The 22,356-nt window shown below is 53.3% G+C and overlaps 1 protein-coding gene across 1 annotated transcript in view; it reads left to right on the plus strand.

The window, feature by feature from the left end:
* Positions 1-22,356, plus strand: part of KPNA1 (karyopherin subunit alpha 1) — a 114,634-nt gene that overhangs the window by 86,361 nt on the left and 5,917 nt on the right. Inside the window, exons 12-13 of the mRNA XM_075334865.1 lie at positions 2,929-3,056; positions 3,663-3,841. Of these exons, the coding sequence (XP_075190980.1) occupies positions 2,929-3,056; positions 3,663-3,841 (307 nt within the window). The remainder of the gene's footprint in view (positions 1-2,928; positions 3,057-3,662; positions 3,842-22,356) is intronic.

Below are 22,356 nucleotides of genomic sequence, written 5' to 3' on the forward strand. Positions count from 1 at the left end.
GCCCCAACATCACTGCCGGGTACTGAGCTCAGATCCAGGTCAGTGCCCCAATATCACCGCCGGGTACTGAGCTCAGATCCAGGTCAGTGCCCCAACATCACTACCGGGTACTGAGCTCAGATCCAGGTCAGTGCCCCAATATCACCGCCGGGTACTGAGCTCAGATCCAGGTCAGTGCCCCAACATCACTACCGGGTACTGAGCTCAGATCCAGGTCAGTGCCCCAACATCACTGCCGGGTACTGAGCTCAGATCCAGGTCAGTGCCCCAATATCACCGCCGGGTACTGAGCTCAGATCCAGGTCAGTGCCCCAACATCACTACCGGGTACTGAGCTCAGATCCAGGTCAGTGCCCCAATATCACCGCCGGGTACTGAGCTCAGATCCAGGTCAGTGCCCCAATATCACCGCCGGGTACTGAGCTCAGATCCAGGTCAGTGCCCCAACATCACTACCGGGTACTGAGCTCAGATCCAGGTCAGTGCCCCAATATCACCGCCGGGTACTGAGCTCAGATCCAGGTCAGTGCCCCAACATCACTGCCGGGTACTGAGCTCAGATCCAGGTCAGTGCCCCAATATCACCGCCGGGTACTGAGCTCAGATCCAGGTCAGTGCCCCAATATCACCGCCGGGTACTGAGCTCAGATCCAGGTCAGTGCCCCAACATCACTACCGGGTACTGAGCTCAGATCCAGGTTAGTGCCCCAACATCACTGCCGGGTACTGAGCTCAGATCCAGGTCAGTGCCCCAATATCACCGCCGGGTACTGAGCTCAGATCCAGGTCAGTGCCCCAACATCACTACCGGGTACTGAGCTCAGATCCAGGTCAGTGCCCCAATATCACCGCCGGGTACTGAGCTCAGATCCAGGTCAGTGCCCCAACATCATTACCGGGTACTGAGCTCAGATCCAGGTCAGTGCCCCAACATCACTGCCGGGTACTGAGCTCAGATCCAGGTCAGTGCCCCAATATCACCGCCGGGTACTGAGCTCAGATCCAGGTCAGTGCCCCAACATCACTACCGGGTACTGAGCTCAGATCCAGGTCAGTGCCCCAATATCACCGCCGGGTACTGAGCTCAGATCCAGGTCCGTGCCACAACATCACCACCGGCAACCAACCTCAGATCCAGGTCAGTGCCCCAACATCACTACCAGGTACTGAGCTCAGATCCAGGTCAGTCCCCAACATCACTGCCGGGAACCAAGCTCAGATCCAGGTCAGTGCCCCAATATCACCGCCGGCAACCAACCTCAGATCCAGGTCAATGCCTAACATCACTGCCGGGTACTGAGGTCAGATCCAGGTCAGTGCCCCAACATCACCACCGGGAACAGAGCTCAGATCCAGGTTAGTGCCCAACATCACCGCCGGGTACTGAGCTCAGATCCAGGTTAGTGCCCAACATCGCCGCCGGGTACTGAGCTCAGATCCAGGTTAGTGCCTAACATCATTTTCGGGTACTGAGCTCAGATCCAGGTTAGTGCCCAACATCACCACCGGGAACAGAGCTCAGATCCAGGTTAGTGCCCAACATCACCGCCGGGTACTGAGCTCAGATCCAGGTTAGTGCCCAACATCACCGCCGGGTACTGAGCTCAGATCCAGGTTACTGCCTAACATCACTGCCGGGTACTGAGCTCAGATCCAGGTCAGTGCCCCAACATCACCACCGGGAACAGAGCTCAGATCCAAGTCAGTGCCCAACATCACCGCCGGGTACTGAGCTCAGATCCAGGTTAGTGCCCAACATCACCGCCGGGTACTGAGCTCAGATCCAGGTTAGTGCCCAACATCACCGCCGGGTACTGAGCTCAGATCCAGGTCAGTGCCTAACATCACTGCCGGGTACTGAGGTCAGATCCAGGTCAGTGCCCCAACATCACCACCGGGAACAGAGCTCAGATCCAGGTTAGTGCCCAACATCACCGCCGGGTACTGAGCTCAGATCCAGGTTAGTGCCCAACATCGCCGCCGGGTACTGAGCTCAGATCCAGGTTAGTGCCTAACATCATTTTCGGGTACTGAGCTCAGATCCAGGTTAGTGCCCAACATCACCACCGGGAACAGAGCTCAGATCCAGGTTAGTGCCCAACATCACCGCCGGGTACTGAGCTCAGATCCAGGTTAGTGCCCAACATCACCGCCGGGTACTGAGCTCAGATCCAGGTTACTGCCTAACATCACTGCCGGGTACTGAGCTCAGATCCAGGTCAGTGCCCCAACATCACCACCGGGAACAGAGCTCAGATCCAAGTCAGTGCCCAACATCACCGCCGGGTACTGAGCTCAGATCCAGGTTAGTGCCCAACATCACCGCCGGGTACTGAGCTCAGATCCAGGTTAGTGCCCAACATCACCGCCGGGTACTGAGCTCAGATCCAGGTCAGTGCCTAACATCACTGCCGGGTACTGAGGTCAGATCCAGGTCAGTGCCCCAACATCACCACCGGGAACAGAGCTCAGATCCAGGTTAGTGCCCAACATCACCGCCGGGTACTGAGCTCAGATCCAGGTTAGTGCCCAACATCACCGCCGGGTACTGAGCTCAGATCCAGGTTAGTGCCTAACATCACTGCCGGGTACTGAGCTCAGATCCAGGTCAGTGCCCCAACATCACCACCGGGAACAGAGCTCAGATCCAAGTCAGTGCCCAACATCACTGCCGGGTACTGAGCTCAGATTTAGGGTCGGGTGAGGGGGAGTTACCCAGAGGATAAATTTAAGAAAATCATATTAATAACTGGGGGTCTTTGCCGCCTTTTGTTCCTTCCTTCATTGCAAATACAAGAACCATGGTCAGAATCTGTAAGACTTCCGTCCTCCGCCATCTTCCGGAAGCTCCGGATGTGAGGTCCTAGTGTCCTTGGTGGGGAGTTCAGCTCCGGGTTAACGCTCCTCCCTCATCTTCTCTCTCCACAGACTGTGATTGACGCCGACATCTTCCCTGCTCTAATTAGTATCCTGCAGACGGCCGAGTTCAGGACCCGGAAAGAAGCGGCATGGGCGATCACAAACGCCACGTCTGGGGGCTCCGCAGAGCAGATAAAGTAAGGATGTGGCACTGCGCTGCTGCGGCGTCGCCGTCTACACCTGTGTGTGATCAGGGCTGTGTACTGCGCTGCTGCGTCGTCGCTCTCTACACCTTTGTGTGATCAGCGCCCCCCGAGGGCTGTGCACTGCGCTGCTGCGGCGTTGCTCTCTACACCTGTGTGTGATCAGCGCCCTCCGAGGGCTGTGCACTGCGCTGCTGCGTCGTCGCTCTCTACACCTGTGTGTGATCAGCGCCCCCCGAGGGCTGTGTACTGCGCTGCTGCGGCACTGTCGGGGGGGTTGGAGAAGCGGTCAATCTCTCTCGGGGATGATTGATGAGGTCCCCCCGGATCAGCACCAGACACCGAAATCATGAAAAATATCTGCAAGACGTCTTCAGAATCTTTCCCCTAAATGTGTCTGCCCAGAGCGTGTCCCCTGTACACAGATCGGGGGTCTCGGTGTTTCGCCGGCTGCAGCAGTAGATACAGATGGACTCTGGTGTCCGGGGGGAGTGGGGTCCTGGCTGCGGCAAGTACTGCACAACTATTACAGGAACACCACCCGTGCGGCCCCCATAATGGGAAGGTTCTGCTGATCCCCCCCTTGTCCTCTGCTCTCAGGTACCTGGTGGATCTGGGCTGCATTAAACCGCTCTGCGACCTCCTGACCGTCATGGACTCCAAGATCGTGCAGGTGGCATTGAACGGCCTAGAAAATATCCTGAGGCTGGGCGAGCAGGAATCCAAGAGAAGCGGATCGGGCATCAACCCGTACTGTGCGCTCATCGAGGAAGCCTACGGTAAGGGCGGGCAACCGCAGCCGTACACCACCGATATGGGGATACATCAACACTTATACTTCAGAGCTGCGCTCACTATTCTGCTGTTACATTATGTCTTATCCTTCAGTCACCTCCAGAGCTGCAATCACTATTCTGCTGTTATATCATGTTTTATCCTCCAGAGCTGCGCTCACTATTCTGCTGTTACATGATGTCTTATCCCTCAGTCACCTCTAGAGCTGCAGTCACTATTCTACTGTTACACCATGTCTAATCCTACAGTCACCTCTAGAGCTGCCCTCACTATTCTGCTGTTATACCATGTCTAATCCTGCAGTCACCTCCAGAGCTGCAGTCACTATTCTGCTGTTACATCGTGTCTTATCCTCTAGTCACCTCCAGAGCTGCAGTCACTATTCTACTGTTACACCATGTCTAATCCTACAGTCACCTTCAGAGCTGCAATCACTATTCTGCTGTTATATCGTGTTTTATCCTCCAGAGCTGCAATCACTATTCTGCTGTTATATCATGTTTTATCCTCCAGAGCTGCACTCACTATTCTGCTGTTACATGATGTCTTATCCTTCAGTCACCTCTAGAGCTGCAGTCACTATTCTACTGTTACACCATATCTAATCCTACAGTCCCCTCCAGAGCTGCACTCACTATTCTGCTGTTATATCGTGTTTTAACCTCCAGAGCTGCAGTCACTATACTGCTTTTACATTGTGTCTTATCCTCCAGTCACCTCCAGAGCTGTGGTCACTATTCTGCTGTTACATTATGTCTTATCCTCCAGTCACCTCCAGAGCTGTGGTCACTATTCTGCTGTTACATTATGTCTTATCCTTCAGTCACCTCTAGAGCTGCGGTCACAAAATTCACTAGCCAGAACCTTGTATATTAGGACCGACCCAGTAAACCAGTGGGTGAGCACTGAATTGCCAGGGGATTGGTGAGATGGAGTGGCAGAATTTTGAGTTCAGCTGGATATACACTGTGTGCAGAATTATTAGGCAAGTTGTATTTTAGAGGATTTTTTTATTATTGATCACAACTATGTTCCCAATCACCCAAAAGACCCATAAATATCAAAGCTTAATATTTTTGGCAGTTGGAGGGGTTCTTTAGATTTGGCTTCTTAGGAGGATCTGTTTGTGCAGTGACTATTACTGTGCAGAATTATTAGGCAACTTAATAAAAACCAAATCTATTCCCATCTCACTTGTTTATTTTCACCAGGAAACCAATATAACTGCACAGAATATAGAAATAAACATTTCTGACTGCAAAAACAAAACCCGAAATATGAGTGCCCAATATCGCCCCCTTTCTTTCTGATGACCCTCAGCAGCCTCCATCCATAGAGTCTGTCATTGCTTGATCTGTTTACGCTGAACATTGCGTGCAGCAGCCGTGGTGGCCTCCAGACACCACAGCCTCCAGACACCACAGCCTCCAGACTCCACAGCCTCCAGACACCACAGCCTCCAGACTCCACAGCCTCCAGACACCACAGCCTCCAGACTCCACAGCCTCCAGACTCCACAGCCTCCAGCCACCACAGCCTCCAGCCACCACAGCCTCCAGACACCACAGCCTCCAGACTCCACAGCCTCCAGACACCACAGCCTCCAGACTCCACAGCCTCCAGACACCACAGCCTCCAGACTCCACAGCCTCCAGACTCCACAGCCTCCAGCCACCACAGCCTCCAGCCACCACAGCCTCCAGCCACCACAGCCCCCAGACACCACAGCCTCCAGACACCACAGCCTCCAGACACCACAGCCTCCAGACTCCACAGTCTCCAGACACTGCTCCCAGAGGTGGACTGTTTTCCCTCCCTGTAGATCTCACATTTTATGAGGACCACAGGTTCTCTATAGGCGTCAGATCAGGTGAACAAGGGGGCCCTGTCATTATTTTTCATCTTTTAGACCATTACTGGCTGGCCACGCTGTGGAGTAGTTGGATGCATGTGATGGAGCATTTTCCTGCATGAAAATCATGTTTTTCTTGAACGATAGCGACTTCTTCCTGTACCACTGCTTGAAGAAGTCGTCTTCCAGAAACTGGCAGTAGGTCTGGGAGTTGAGCTTCACTCAATCCTCAACTGATCTTTGCTGATCCCAGCCCATACCAGTGCCCACCTCCATCTTGCTGGCGTCTGAGTCGCAGTGGAGCTCTCTGCCCTTTACTGATCCAGCCTCTGGCCCATCCATCTGCCCATCAAGAGTCACTCTCATTTCATCAGTCCATAAAACCTGTGAAGAATCAGTCTTCAGATATTTCTTGGCCCAGTCTTGAGGTTTTATCTTCTGTTTCTTGGTCAGAGGTGGTGGTTTTCGGCCTTCCTTACCTTGGCCTGTCCCTGAGTATGGCACACCTTGTGCTTTTTGATACTCCAGTAATGTTGCAGCTCTGAAATATGGACAAACTGGTGGCAAATGTCATCTTGGCAGCTCCACGCTTGATTTTCCTCAATTCATGGGCAGTTATTTTGCGCCTTTTTTGCCCAGCACGCTTCTTGCGACCCTGTTGGCTATTTGTCATGAAACGCTTGATTGTTGGGTGATCACGCTTCAAAAGTTTGGCAATTTCAAGACTACTGCATCCCTCTGCAAGACATCTCACAATGTGGACTTTTCAGAGCCAGTCACATCTCTCTTCTGACCCATTTTGCCAAAGGAAGGAAGTTGCCTAATAATTAAGCACACCTTATATAGGGTGTTGATGTCATTACACCGCACCCCTCCTCATTACAGAGATGCACAGCACCGGATTTACTTCATTGGTAGTTGGCTCTCAGCCTATACAGCGCGGAGTAGGACGACATGTATAAAAAGTATCATGGGATCACAATACTCATCTGCCTAATAATTCTGCACACAGTGTAGGGTAAGGCTACATGCGCACGCTGCTTCTTTTTCGTGTTCACAAACTGCAGCCAAAACTGCACCTTGTCAGAGAGAGCCTGGAAATGTCACAAAAAATGTAGGTGCTTTTTCTTCGTCGCTCCATTGGGAGACCCAGACGATTGGGTGTATAGCACTGCCTCCGGAGGCCACACAAAGCATTACACTAAAAAGTGTAAGGCCCCTCCCCTTCTGGCTATACACCCCCAGTGGGATCACTGGCTCACCAGTTTTCGGCTTTGTGCGAAGGAGGTCAGACATCCACGCATAGCTCCACTGTTTAGTCAGCAGTAGCTGCTGACTATATCGGATGGAAGAAAAGAGGGCCCATATAGGGCCCCCAGCATGCTCCCTTCTCGCCCCACTGGTGGTTTGTAAGGTTGAGGTACCTATTGCTGGTACGGCGGCTGGAGCCCACATGCTGTTTTCCTTCCCCATCCCCATGAGGGGCTCTGAGGAAGTGGGATCTTACCGGCCCCAAAGCCCTGAGGCCGGGCTCCATCCACAGACCCATTGAACCTGCTGGATGTGGAGCGGGAGTGCCGTTCAGGGACATGGCCCTGCACCATTCAGGTACTCTGTGTCCCCGTACACACAGGCACAGCACACTCCAGACTTGCTGGGTGTGCTAGTGCGCCGGGGACAGTAAAGGGTTACAGTCACTGCAGCCTAGCTGAGTGACTTTATTTATTGGGAACTACCGCGCCGGACGCTCCGGGAGCGGCGGCGCGGCTGGGACTTGTAGTGCGCCGGGGACTTAGCGCCGACCGCGCTTTTACGGCGGCGGCGCTTATAAATCCAGTCCCCGGCTTTTGCGGCCTAGCTCAGCTTCGTTCCCGCCCCCACCCTGTCAATCAGGGTAGGGGAGAGACGCTGTACAATCAGCAGCGCCGAGGGCTGGAGCCTTATTTACATGCTCCAGCCCTCTCACTAGACACTGTGGGACGCCGGTTTCCCGCTCTGACTTGGGGCACGCCCACGGCCCGCCCCTACTCATACGAGCTGGAGAAGGACGCCGGCAGCCATTCCTGCAGCCCGAGCTGAGAGAACGGACTCTGGGCAACCAACAGGACTAGGGCGACCACACACCCGCTTATAGGCGGGCGGTAAGCGGCACCTGGGGTGCTGACACTAAATACCGCAGTTTGTCTATTTGTATTTTAAGTACACTGCATAGGTCGCTATTTTGGGCTATATGCCCTCTTAGATGGCGACACATCAGCAGCAGGAAAGCATGGGTGCTAAGGCACAGGCTTTCTATGCTGCTTGTATTGCACGTACTGAAGTTTTCATGTGTATTTATGCTTGTATGCTATACACTGCACTGTACGGTCTCTAGTCTTGGCTATATTCGCCATAGAATGGCTAGACTACAGCAGCAGAAAAGCAAGGGTGCTGAGGCACAGGTTTTTTCTATGCTGCTGGTATTGCAGGGGTTGCAGTGTTCATTTGTACTTATGCTTGTATGCTATACATTGCACTGTATGGTCGCTATTCTGGGCGATATTCCCCTAGATGGCTAGTCTACAGCAGCAGAAAAGCAGGCTTTCTATGCTGCTTGTATTGCATGTGCTGCAGTGTTCATTTGTACTTTATGCTTGTATGATATACATTGCACTGTACGGTCGCCATTCTTGGCTCTATAAGTCGGCAGCAGCATATAAGCAACACAGGCTTTCGATGCTGTTTTTACTGCATGTGATACTGTTCCACGGCACTGAACCCCATTGTGTGCAATGCTCCCCTGGAGCACTTGGTCAGCCGGGGTCTCTACTTGACGTGGCCAAAAGAACCACCTCTCAACCCTGTCCAAGGACAGGGACGGAGTTGCAAGGGGATAGAGACTTGCAGTCCGGACAGGCCATGGGCAATCTGGATCATTGCTCCCTGGCCACCCTCACTTGGAATAAAATCGGTGCCCCGGGGGGGGTCCCAGGAGGCTCTCTGTATGATGAGGCAGACGTAGCTCATCAGGACTTTGATCCTGACACCGCTCTCACTCCGGATACACCGGATGGTGACGCCATAAGGAATGATCCTATAGCGTCCATCAATGGAATGTTGGATCTTTTCTCCCTCAGCTCCCCCAGCGGAGGAGTCAGCTTCACAGCAGGAGAAGTCCCATTTCAGTAGCTCAAACGTATATTGAGTATTGTTCTGGCCACGCTGACTTCAGAGAAGCAGTCCAGGAACACCACGCTTCCCAGATAAGCGTTTTCTCCAAACGTATTACGGATACACGTTATCACTTTCCCCCTGACGTGGTCAGGCGTTGGACCCAGGGTCCAAAGGTGGATTCTCCAATCTCCAGGCTTGCGGCTAGAGCCATAGTTGCAGTGGAGATGGGACTTCACTTACAGATGCCATTGACAGACAGATGGACTCTGGTTGAAATCTGTCTATGAGGCTATCGGCGTGTCGGTTGCTCCGGCATTCACAGCCGTATGGGCACCCTAAGCTTTTCAGCTGTTCTTGCGCAGCTGGTCTTGAGCACAGGTACATCTGTGCCGCAGGGGCGTCCGTAACCTCGCAATGTCTGCATTGCGACTTACCCTATTAATGCTGTCCTGGAAGGACAGTCGAGGTTTCGGTCCTTCCCAGGCTCGGGCAGGTCCCAATTGTCCTCGTCCAAAAGGGCTGAAAAGCCTCAGAGGGGCTCAGCTGCCGGCCGGGCTCAATCACGCCCAAGGAAGGCAGCCGGAGGAACCGCTACCAAGGCGGTCTCCTCATGACTCTCAGCTCTCTCATCTTTCCGCATCCGCGGTTGATGGCAGACTCGCTCGCCTTTGGCGCCATTTAGCTGCCACAGGTCACAGACCGGTGGGTGAGGGACAGTGTGCCCACGTGCACAGGACAGAGTTCTGTTCTCGTCCTCCGACTCGATTCTTCAGAACCTCCCCACCGAGCAGATGCTCTTCTGCAGGCAGAAGGAGTGGTTATCCCGGTTCCTCTTCAGGAACAAGACACGGTTTTCCTCCAATCTGGTTGTGGTGCCAAACAAGGATGGCTCTTTCCGTTCCGTTCTGGACCTAAAACTGCTCAACAAGCACGTGGAGGCCAGGCGGTTCCGGATGATACCCTCCGCTCCGTCATTGCCTCAATGTCTCAAGGAAATTTCCTAGCATCAATAGACATCAAAGATGCTTATCTCCACGTGCCGATTGCTACAGAGCACCAATGTTTTTCTACATTTCGTGATAGGAAACGACCATCTTCAGTTCGTAGCCCTGCCCTTCGGTCTGGCGACAGCCCCACGGGTTTTCACCAAGGTCATGGCGGCAGTGGTAGCAGTCTTGCACTCTCAGGGACACTCTGTGATCCCTTACTTGGACGATCTACTTGTCAAGGCACCCTCTCAAGAGGCATGCCAACTCAGCCTGAATGTTGCGCTGGAGACTCTCCAGATGATCCAGGGTGGATCATCAACTTCTCAAAGTCAAACCTGTCACGACCCAATCACTAACGTATCGTGGCATGGCGTTTCATACCCTCTCAGCGGTAGTGAAGCTTCCGCTGGACAAGCAGCGGTCACTACGGACTGGGGTGCAGACTCTCCTTCAAGGTCAGTCGCACTTCTTAAGACGCCTCATGCACTTCCTCGGGAAGATAGTGGCGACAATGGAGGCGGTTCCGTTTGCGCAGTTTCATCTGCGTCCACTTCAATGGGACATTCTCCGCCAATGAGACGGGAAGTCAACATCCCTGGACAGGAAAGTCTCCCTTTCACAGACAGCAAGGACTCTCTGCAATGGTGGCTTCTTCCCACCTCATTATCACAGGGAAGATCCTTCCTACCACCGTCTTGGCCGGTGGTCACGACAGACGCGAGTCTGTCAGGGTGGGGAGCGGTTTTTCTCCCCCACAGGGCTCAGGGTCCGTGGACTCAGCAGGAGTCCACCCTTCAGATCAATGTTCTGGTAATCAGAGCAGTGTATCTTGCCCTACTAGCCTTCCAGCAGTGGCCGGAAAGAAAGCAGATCCGAATTCTATCGGACAACTCCACAGCGGTGGCATACATCAATCACCAAGGGGGGACACGCAGTCGGCAAGCCTTCCAGGAAGTCCGGCGGATTCTGATGTGGGTGGATGCCACGGCCTCCACCATATCCGCAGTTCACATCCCCGGCGTAGAAAACTGGGAAGCAGACTTCCTCAGTCGCCAGGGCATGGACGCAGGGGAATGGTCCCTTCACCCGGACGTGTTTCAGGAAATCTGTCGCCGCTGGGGAAGGCCGGACGTCGACCTAATGACGTCCCGGCACAACAACAAGGTCCCAACCTTCATGGCACGGTCTCGCGATCAAAGAGCGCTGGCGGCAGACGCCCTAGTGCAAGATTGGTCGCAGTTCCGGCTCCCTTATGTGTTTCCACCTCTGGCACCCTTGCCCAGAGTGCTACGCAAGATCAGATCCGATTGCAGCCGCGTCATACTCGTCGCCCCAGACTGGCCGAGGAGGGCGTGGTATCCGGATCTGTGGCAGCTCACGGTCGGCCAACCGTGGGCACTACCAGACCGACCAGACTTACTGTCCCAAGGGCCGTTTTTTCCATCGGAATTCTGCGGCCCTGAACCTGACTGTGTGGCCATTGAGTCCTGGATCCTAGCGTCTTCAGGATTATTCCACGGGGTCGTTGCCACCATGAGACAGGCTAGGAAGCCCACGTCCGCTAAGAACCACAGAACGTGGAGGATATTCTTATCCTGGTGCTCTGCTCAGGGAGTGTCTCCCTGGCCATTTGCATTGCCTACCTTTCTTTCTTTCCTGCTATCTGGGTTAGAAAAGGGTTTGGCGCTCGGCTCCCTTAAAGGTCAGGTATCGGCGCTATCCGTCTTTTTTCAGAGGCGTTTGGCACGCCTTCCTATGGTGCGCACGTTCCTACAGGGGGTTTGCCATATCGTTCCCCCGTGCTAGCGGCCGTTAGATCCATGGGATCTGAACAGGGTACTAGTTGCCCTCCAGAAGCCGCCCTTCGAGCCTCTGAGGGAGGTTTCACTTTCTAGACTATCCCAGAACGTGGCTTTTCTGGTAGCGATCACATCTCTTCGGAGAGTGTCTGAGCTGGCAGCGCTGTCATCCAAGACTCCCTTCCTGGTCTTCCACCAGGACAAGGTAGTGCTGCGCCCCATTCAGGAGTTTCTCCCGAAGGTGGTATCCTCTTTTCATCTTAATCAGGATATCTCCTTGCCTTCGTTTTGTTCATCGGTATGAGAAGGATTTACATTTGTTAGATCTGGTGAGAGCACTCAGAATCTACATTTCCCGCACGGCGCCCTTGCGCCGTTCGGATGCACTCTTTGTCCTTGTCGCTGGTCAGCGCAAAGGGTCGCAGGCTTCTAAGGCCCCCTGGCTCGATGGATCAAGAACCAATTCTTGAAGCCTACCGTTCTGCTGGGCTTCCGGTTCCATCAGGGCTGAAGGCCCATTCTACCAGAGCCGTGGGTGCGTCCTGGGCATTACGACACCAGGCTACGGCTCAACAGGTGTGCCAGGCAGCTACCTGGTCGAGTCTGCACACCTTCACCAAACATTATCAGGTGCATACCTATGCTTCGGCGGACGCCAGCCTAGGTAGAAGAGTCCTGCAGGCGGCAGTTGCCTCCCCGTGGGGGAGGGCTGTCTTCGCAGCTCTAACATGAGGTATTTCTTTACCCACCCAGGGACAGCTTTTGGACGTCCCAATCGTCTGGGTCTCCCAATGGAGCGACGAAGAAGAAGGGAATTTTGTTACTTACCGTAAATTCCTTTTCTTCTAGCTCCTATTGGGAGACCCAGCACCCGCCCTGTTGTCCTTCGGGATTTTTGGGTTGTTTCAGGTACACATGTTGTTCATGTTGAACGGTTTTTCAGTTCTCCGATATTACTCGGAGTGAATTTGTTTAAACCAGTTATTGGCTTTCCTCCTTCTTGCTTTTGCACTAAAACTGGTGAGCCAGTGATCCCACTGGGGGTGTATAGCCAGAAGGGGAGGGGCCTTACACTTTTTAGTGTAATGCTTTGTGTGGCCTCCGGAGGCAGTGCTATACACCCAATCGTCTGGGTCTCCCAATAGGAGCTAGAAGAAAAGGAATTTACGGTAAGTAACAAAATTCCCTTCTTTGGTGCGTTTTTGCTGCTTTTTTGGTGCGTTTTTGGCTGCAGTTTTGTCAACAATTGTTTCATGTATTTTTCAGTTCAAACAAGCCTATAAAGCTTGTTGAATTGAAAAAAAAATAATTAGAAATTAAATAAATAATTAAAAAAAACTGGCGTGCGGTCCCCCCCCAATTTTAATGCCAGCCAGATAAAGCCATACGGCTGAAGGCTGGTATTCTCAGGATGGGGAGCTCCACGTTATGGGGAGCCCCCCAGCCTAACAATATCAGTCAGCAGCCGCCCAGAATGGCCGCATACATTATATGCGACAGTTCTGGGACTGTACCCGGCTCTTCCCGATTTGCCCTGGTGCATTGGCAATCGGGGTAATAAGGAGTTAATGGCAGCAGCCCATAGCTGCCAATAAGTCCTAGATTAATCATGTCAGGCGTCACCCCGAGATTCCTTCCATGATTAATCTGTAAGTGACAGTAAATAAACACACACACCCGAAAAAATCATTTATTAGAAATAAAAAACACAAACAAAGTCCCTCATTACCAATTTATTAACCCCGACAAACCCTCCATGTCCGGCGTAATCCAGGATGGTCCAGCGCCGCATCCAGCTCTGCTGCATGGAGGTGACCGGAGCTGCAGCAGACACCGCCGCTCGGGTCACCTCCATGCAGCAAATGAAGACAGCCGCGCGATCAGCTGAGCTGTCACTGAGGTTACCCGCGGCCACCGCTGGATCCAGCGGTGGCCGTGAGTAACCTCAGTGACAGCTCAGCTGATCGCGCTACTGCGTGGAGCTGACAGGAGCGTGGAGGACGGGACTTTCAGTGGTGGCGGTGGCGGTGAGAGGGGTCCATCATCTCCCCTGTGCGTGCATGCTGGGGACAGCGGTACTTCGGGGAACACGTGGAGGACGGGACTATCAGCGGCGGCAGCGAGAGGGGGATGGACATTGGCAGCTAAAAACATTGATTTCTTCAGCGCTCTATTGGGAGACCCAGACGATTGGGGTATAGCTACTGCCTCCGGAGGCCACACAAAGCACTACACTAAAAAGTGCAAGGCCCCTCCCCTTCTGGCTATACCCCCCCGTGGTATCACGGGTTCTCCAGTTTTCAAGCTTTGTGCGAAGGAGGTCAGACATCCATGCATAGCTCCACAGATTTTAGTCAGCAGTAGCTGCTGACTATTTCGGATGGAAGAAAAGAGGGCCCATATAGGGCCCCCAGCATGCTCCCTTCTCACCCGTTGATGGTGTTGTAAGGTTGAGGTACCTATTGCTGGTACGGAGGCTGGAGCCCACATGCTGCTTTCCTTCCACATCCCCCTGGGGGGCTCTGAGGAAGTGGGATCCTGCCGGCCTCAAAGCTCTGACGCCGGGCTCCATCCACAGACCCATTTGAACCTGCTGGATACGGAGCTGGAGTACCGTTCAGGGACATGGCCCTGCACCATTACAGGTACTGTGTGTCCCCGGACACACAGACACAGCACACTCCAGACTTGCTGGGTGTGATAGTGCGCCGGGGACAGTAAAGGGTTACAGTCACTGCAGCTTTGCTGAGTGACTTTGTGTATTGGGAACTACCGCGCCGGACGCTCCGGGAGCGGCGGCGCGGCTGGGACTTGTAGTTCGCCGGGGACTGGGCGCCGACCGCGCTTTTACGGCGGCGGCGCTTATAAATCCAGTCCCCGGCTTCTGCGGCCTAGTGCCGCTTCGTTCCCGCCCCCTCCCTGTCACTCAGGGAAGGGGACAGACGCTGAGCAATCAGCAGCGCCGAGGGCTGGAGCCTTATTTACATGCTCCAGCCCTCTCACTGCACACTGTCGGACGCCGGATTCCCGCTCTGACTTGGGGCACGCCCACGGCCCGCCCCTCCTCACACGAGCTGGGGAAGACGCCGGCAGCCATTACTGCAGTCCGAGCTCGGACTTTCGGCAACCAGGCAGGACGGTGGCGACCATACACCCGCTTATAGGCGGGCGGTAAGCGGCACACATAGTGCTGACCCCAATATTTACTGCAGTGTGTACATGTGTATTTTAACTGCATAGGTCGCTATATGCCCGCTTGGAGAGCGACACATCAGCAGCAGGAAAGCAGGTGTGCTAAGGCACAGGCTTTCTATGCTGCTTGTATTGCACGTACTCAAGTGTTCATTTGTGTTTATGCTTGTATGCTATACATTGCACTGTACAGTCGCTAGTCTTAGCTATATTCTCCTGGAATGGCTAGACTACAGCAGCAGAAAACCAAGGGTGCTGGGGCACAGGTTTTTTTCTATGCTGCTTGTATTGCATGGGCTGCAGTGTGCATTTGTACTTGTGCTTGTATGCTATACATTGCACTGTATGGTCACTCTTCTGGGCTATATTCCCCTAGATGACTAGTCTACAGCAGCAGAAGAGCAGAGGTGCCAGGGCACAGGCTTCTATGCTGCTTGTATTGCATGTGCTGCAGTGTTCATTTGTACTTTATGCTTGTATGCTATACATTGCACTGTACGGTCACCAATCTTGGCTATATACTTCTAGATGGCTAGTCGGCAGCGGCAAAAAAGCAACACAGATTTTCAGTGCTGTTTTTACTACATGGGATGCTGTTCATGACACCGTCTCATTGTGTGCATGCTCCCCTGTAGCACTTCGTCTGCCGGGGTCTCTAGCACTTAGTCTGCCGGGGTCTCTACTAGTCGTGGCCAAAGAAACCACCTGTCATCCCTGTCCAAGGACAGGGACGGAGTTGCAGTTTCGACAGATATATTGTCATAAGATAGAGACTTGCAGTCCAGACAGGCCATGGGCAATCTTCCTGACCAACCTCATTTGGAACGGGGGGGTCCCAGGAGGACTCTCTGTATGATAAGGCAGCTCTCCAGGACTTTGATCCTGACATCGCTATCAATCCGGATACACCGGATGGTAACGCCATACGGAATGATCCTATAGCGTCCATCAATGGAAGGTTGGATCTTTCTCCCTCAGCTCCCCCAGTGGAGGAGTCAGCTTCACAGCAGGAGAAGTCCCTTTTCAGTATCTCAAACGGATATTGAGTATTTTTCTGGCCACGCTGACTTCAGAGAAGCAGTCCAGAAACACCACGCTTACCAGATAAGCGTCTTCTCCAAACGTTTTTAAGATACACGTTATCCCTTTTCCCCTGACGTGGTCAAGCGCTGGACCCAGGGTCCAAAGGTGGATTCTCCAATCTCCAGGCTTGCGTCTAGAGCCATAGTTGCACTGGAGATGGGGCTTCACTTAAAGATGCCATTCACAGACAGATGGACTCTGGTTGAAATCTGTCTAGGAGGCTATCGGCGTGTCGGTTGCTCCGGCATTCACAGCCGTATAGGCAACCTAACCTTTTCAGCTGTTCTTGCGCAGCTGGCCTTGAGCACATGTACATCTGTACCGCAGAGGCGTCCGTAACCCCGCAATGTCTGCACTGCGACTTACCCTATTCATGCTGTCCTAAAAGTACAGTCGAGGTTTCGGTCCTTCCCATGCTCGGGCAGGTCCCAATTGTCCTCGTGCAAAAGGGCTACAAAACCTCAGACGGGCTCAGATTCCGGCCGGGCTCAATCACGCCCAAGGAAGGCAGCCGGAGGAACTGCTACCAAGGCGGTCTCCTCATGACTCTCAGCTCTCTCTCTCTCTCTCCGCATCCGCGGTTGATGGCAGACTCCCCCGCCTTTGGCGACATTTAGCTGCCACAGGTCACAGACCGGTGGGTGACGGACATTGTGCTCACGTGCACAGGACAGTGTTCTGTTCTCGTCCTCCGACTCCATTCTTCAGAACGGCCCCACCTCCCCACCGAGCAGATGCCCTGCTGCAGGCGGTGGACGCTCTAAGAGCAGATGGAGTGGTGATCCCTGTCCCCCCTCAGGAACGAGGGCGAGGGTTTGTACTCCAATCTCTTTGTGGCTCCAAAAAAGGACGGCTCCTTCCGTCCTGTTCTGGACCTAAAACTGCTCAACAAGCATGCGAACGCCAGGCGGTTCCGGATGGAATCCCTCCGATCCGTCATTACTTCAATGTCTCGAGGAGACTTCCTTGCCTCAACAGACATCAAAGATGCCTATCTCCACGTGCCAATTGCTACGGAGCACCAACGTTTTCTACGTTTTGTGATAGGAGACGACCATCTTCAGTTCGTAGCTCTGCCATTCGGTCTGGCGACAGCCCCACGGGTGTTCACCAAGGTCATGGCAGCAGTGGTAGCAGTCTTGCACTCTCAGGGACACCCGGTGATCCCTTACTTGGACGATCTACTCGTCAAAGCACCCTCCCTCGAGGCATGACAACGCAGCCTGAATGTTACGCTGGAGACTCTCCAGACTTTCGGGTGGATCATCAATTTGGCAAGGTCAAATCTGTCACCGACTCAATCACTAACGTATCTCGGCATGGAGTTTCACACTCTATCAGCGATAGTGAAGCTTCCGCTGAACAAGCAGCGTTCACTGCAAACAGAGGTGCAGTCTCTCCTTCAAGGCCAGTCGCACCCCTTAAGGCGCCTCATGCACTTCCTAGGGAAGATGGTGGCAGCCATGGAGGCAGTTCCCTTTGCGCAGTTTCATCTGCGCCAACTGCAAGGGGACATTCTCCGCCAATGGGACGGGCAGTCAACCTCCCTGGACAGGAAAGTCTCCCTGTCCCAGACGGCCAAGGACTCTCTGCAATGGTGGCTTATTCCCACCTCATTGTCACAGTGAAGATCCTTCCTACCCCCATCCTGGGCAGTGGTCACGACAGATACGAGTCTGTCAGGGTGGGGAGCAGTTTGTCTCCGCCACAGGGCTCAGGGGACGTGGACTCAGCAGGAGTCCACCCTTCAGATCAATGTTCTGGAAATCGGGGCAGGGTATCTTACCCTACTAGCTTTCCAGCAGTGGCTAGACAGAGGGCAGTTCCGAATCCAGTCGGACAACTCCACAGCGGTGGCATACATCAACCACCAAGGAGGGACGCGCAGTCGGCAAGCCTTCCAGGAAGTCCGGCGAATCCTCATGTGGGTGGAGGACACAGCATCCACCATATCCGCAGTTCACATCCCGGGCGTAGAAAACTGGGAAGCAGACTTCCTCAGTCGCCAGGGCATGGACGCAGGGGAATGGTCCCTTCACCCGGACGTGTTTCAGGAAATCTGTCGCCGCTGGGGGGTGCCGGACGTCGACCTAATGGCGTCTCGGCACAACAACAAGGTCCCGGCATTTATGGCACGATCGCGCGATCACAGAGCTCTGGCGGCAGACGCCTTAGTGCAAGATTGGTCGCAGTTCCGGCTCACATATGTGTTTCCACCTCTGGCACTCTTGCCCAGAGTACTGCGCAAAAAATCAGATCCGATTGCAGCCGCGTCATACTCGTCGCCCCAGACTGGCCGAGGAGATCGTGGTACCCGGATCTGTGGCATCTCACGGTCGGCCGACCGTGGTCACTACCAGGCCGGCCAGACTTACTGTCCCAAGGGCCGTTTTTCCATCGGAATTCTGCGGCCCTGAACCTGACTGTGTGGCCATTGAGTCCTGGATCCTAGCGTCTTCAGGATTATCCCAAGGGGTCGTTGCCACCATGAAACAGGCTAGGAAGTCCACCTCTGCTAAGATCTACCACAGAACGTGGAAGATTTTCTTAACCTGGTGCTCGGCTCAGGGAGTGTCTCCCTGGCCATTTGCATTGCCTACTTTTCTTTCCTTCCTGCACTCGGGGTTAGAAAAGGGCTTGTCGCTCGGCTCCCTTAAGGGGGAAGTCTCGGCACTATCCGTGTTTTTTTCAGAAGCGTCTGGCACGTCTTTCTAAGGTGCGCACGTTCCTACAGGGGGTCTGTCATATCGTACCCCCGTACAAGCGGCCGTTAGATCCATGGGATCTCAACAGGGTATTAGTTGCTCTCCAGAAGCCGCCTTTCGAGCCTCTGAAGGAAGTTTCCTTTCTCGCCTGTCACAGAAGGTGGCGTTTCTCGTTGCGATCACATCGCTTCGGCGAGTGTCTGAGCTGGCAGCTCTGTCATCCAAGGCTCACTTCCTGGTGTTCCACCAGGACAAGGTAGTGCTGCGCCCCATTCCGGAGTTTCTCCCTAAGGTCGTATCCTCATTTCATCTTAATCAGGATATATCCTTGCCTTCCTTTTGTCCTCATCCGGTTCACCGGTATGAAAAGGACTTACGTTTGTTAGATCTGGTGAGAGCACTCAGAATCTACATTTCCCGCACGGCGCCCATGCGCCGTTCCGATGCATTTTTTGTCCTTGTCGCTGGTCCGCGCAAGGGGTTGCAGGCTTCTAAAGCCACCCTGGCTCGATGGATCAAAGAACCAATTCTAGAGGCCTACCGTTCTGCGGGGCTTCCGGTTCCTTCAGGGCTTAAAGCCCACTCAACCAGAGCCGTGGGTGCGTCCTGGGCATTACGACACCAGGCTTCGGCTCAACAAGTGTGCCAGGCAGCTACCTGGTCCAGTCTGCACACTTTCACCAAGCATTATCAGGTGCATACCTATGCTTCGGCGGATGCCAGCTTAGGTAGAAGAGTCCTGCAGGCGGCAGTGACACCCCCGTAGGGGAGGGCTGTTTTGCAGCCCTAACATGAGGTATTTCTTTACCCACCCAGGGACAGCTTTTGGACGTCCCAATCGTCTGGGTCTCCCAATAGAGCGCTGAAGAAGAAGGGAATTTTGTTACTTACCGTAAATTCCTTTTCTTCTAGCTCTTATTGGGAGACCCAGCACCCGCCCTGTTGTCCTTCGGGATGTTTTTGTTGTTTGCGGGTACACATGTTGTTCATGTTGAACGGTTTTTCAGTTCTCCGATGTTACTCGGAGTTAATTTGTTTAAACCAGTTATTGGCTTTCCTCCTTCTTGCTTTGGCACTAAAACTGGAGAACCCGTGATACCACGGGGGGGTATAGCCAGAAGGGGAGGGGCCTTGCACTTTTTAGTGTAGTGCTTTGTGTGGCCTCCGGAGGCAGTAGCTATACCCCAATCGTCTGTGTCACAAACCACCGGGGGGGTCACTCAGAAATCCCCCGCGCTGGCTACCAGTACGTCACGATCGGGGGGTAACAAGTGGGGGTCACCCCTCCTTTATACCTCCCGACCGACAGACAGAGCACGTGACGCGCTCTCTAGCGCCCCTCTTATAGTCAGGCCAATTATGGAATTGCCCGACAATAAGCAAGGAGGCCGCTATACTACTTATGCCGATTATTGAAGGGTCCCCGGTGAGAGTAGGGTATATATTCCCCCGACCTCCGCGGGCGGAATATATAATATCTTCCCGAATCTCACTGGCCTCCCCTCAATAATCCTTGGCACAACTCGCTGCCACCAACCGATTTACGGTAACTATTAGCCGAACACACAGACGTGGGATTCAAGATCGAGATAACAGAACAGCCCAAGATTAATTATATAATTTAATCAGCCTAAAGCACACTAGAAACTACAATATATACAATAGGGAATCTACAGAATATACATATGTCAGAGTACAGTTACAGATAAAGCATGGTTTACAAACAGGTATGCAATTCAATCAGTTACCTTGTGCATCTGGCCACAGGGGGGCGCTGTAGACCAGGTTTCTAGGAACTCCCACAGATGTTTCCTGCACGTGACCCCCAGCGAAAGAACCTTGGAAAATGGCCGAAGTAGGGTTATCAACCTGGGCAAATCCAGGTCCCCTCCTACCTTAGTGACCTCAGAGGGAGCACTGCTCCACCCCTGGCTTGAGTTATGGACAATCCACAACATGGAATATGGGCCACAACTTTGCCTGGGAGCGTCGTAGGCGGACGCCAATGCTCTCATTGTGACAGTTATGAATTTAGCTACAGAACGAGGGGACTCATGACCTGTCTGCCAGTTCCCCATTGGCTGATATCACGCCTGGGGCATTTCCCAATGTCCTGCTCCCATAAAAAGGGTGTGCCGGCATCGTCCGCATGCGGAGACACCATTTTTATGGTTGCCATATTTATCGGAAATATGGCTTGCGAGATATGAACCATTTTTTACTGGAGTCGTTCTGTCTGGCTACTTCCAGAGCCTTGCTAATTAGATAGCAGCTCCTACTACAGGGTGACGGCAGGGAGTCATCCTGTGTCCATTGTTCCCACACCACCTCATCTCCATATCACAGGACATGGCCATGGAGGTGTAAGTGGAACACTGAGAACAAGAAGGGAGGGGGCACTGCCAGGGAGTGATGAGGGATTATGACTGGAGTCATAATTCATCTTCATATCCCGGGATTTGCCTCACAGTCTGGGTCTCCCAATAAGAGCTAGAAGAAAAGGAATTTACGGTAAGTAACAAAATTCCCTTCTTTTCCCTCTCGTGGCCGCTGGTAGTCCCGTCCTCCACATCATCTCCCCTGGGGACAGCGGTACTTCGGGGAACACGGGGAGGACGGGACTATCAGCGGCGGCAGCGAGAGGGGGATGGACATTGGCAGCTGAAAACATTGATTTTTCCCTCTCGCTGCCGCCGCCGCTGATAGTCCCGTCCTCCACATCATCTCCCCTGGGGACAGCGGTACTTCGGGGAACATATGGAGGACAGGACGGGACCACTTGCCTGACCTCACTTCCTGACAAATCACCTGCGTTTTTGGTACCAAAAACGCAGGTAAAAGGCAGGTAAAATGCACCACTTTTGATAGCATGCATTTTTCCTGCGTTTTTGATGCCCTCATTGATTTCAATGGGTGACAAATGTTGACAAAAACGCAGGAAGAATGAACATGCTGCATTTTTTTTTGTCACAAACTTTTGACAAAAAAACGCTGACAAATAAACTGCAACGTGCGCATGACAAATCTGACTTCTCATAGACTTTGCTGGGAAGTCAGATGTCAGAAAGTTCTGCTGACAAAACTGCAGCCAAAAAAGCAGCAAAAAAAGCAGCAAAAAAAGCAGCGTGCGCATGTAGCCTAACTTATGGTGGGTGATGCAGGTATTATTTTCTCTGCTCTCATGTCTCTGGTCTGTCTCCTCTTACCCGCTCTCATGTCTCTGGTCTGTCTCCTCTTACCCGCTCTCATGTCTCTGCCCTGTCTCCTCTTACCCGCTCTCATGTCTCTGCCCTGTCTCCTCTTACCCGCTCTCATGTCTCTGGTCTGTCTCCTCTTACCCGCTCTCATGTCTCTGGTCTGTCTCCTCTTACCCGCTCTCATGTCTCTGCTCTGTCTCCTCTTACCCGCTCTCATGTCTCTGCCCTGTCTCCTCTTACCTGCTCTCATGTCTCTGCTCTGTCTCCTCTTACCTGCTCTCATGTCTCTGGTCTGTCTCCTCTTACCTGCTCTCATGTCTCTGCTCTGTCTCCTCTTATCTGCTCTCATGTCTCTGCTCTGTCTCCTCTTACCCGCTCTCATGTCTCTGCTCTGTCTCCTCTTACCCGCTCTAATGTCTCTGCTCTGTCTCCTCTTACCTGCTCTCATGTCTCTGCTCTGTCTCCTCTTACCTGCTCTCATGTCTCTGGTCTGTCTCCTCTTACCCGCTCTCATGTCTCTGCTCTGTCT

The sequence above is a fragment of the Anomaloglossus baeobatrachus genome, chromosome 2, assembly GCF_048569485.1.
Source record: "Anomaloglossus baeobatrachus isolate aAnoBae1 chromosome 2, aAnoBae1.hap1, whole genome shotgun sequence".
NCBI classification, from domain to species: Eukaryota; Metazoa; Chordata; class Amphibia; order Anura; family Aromobatidae; genus Anomaloglossus; species Anomaloglossus baeobatrachus.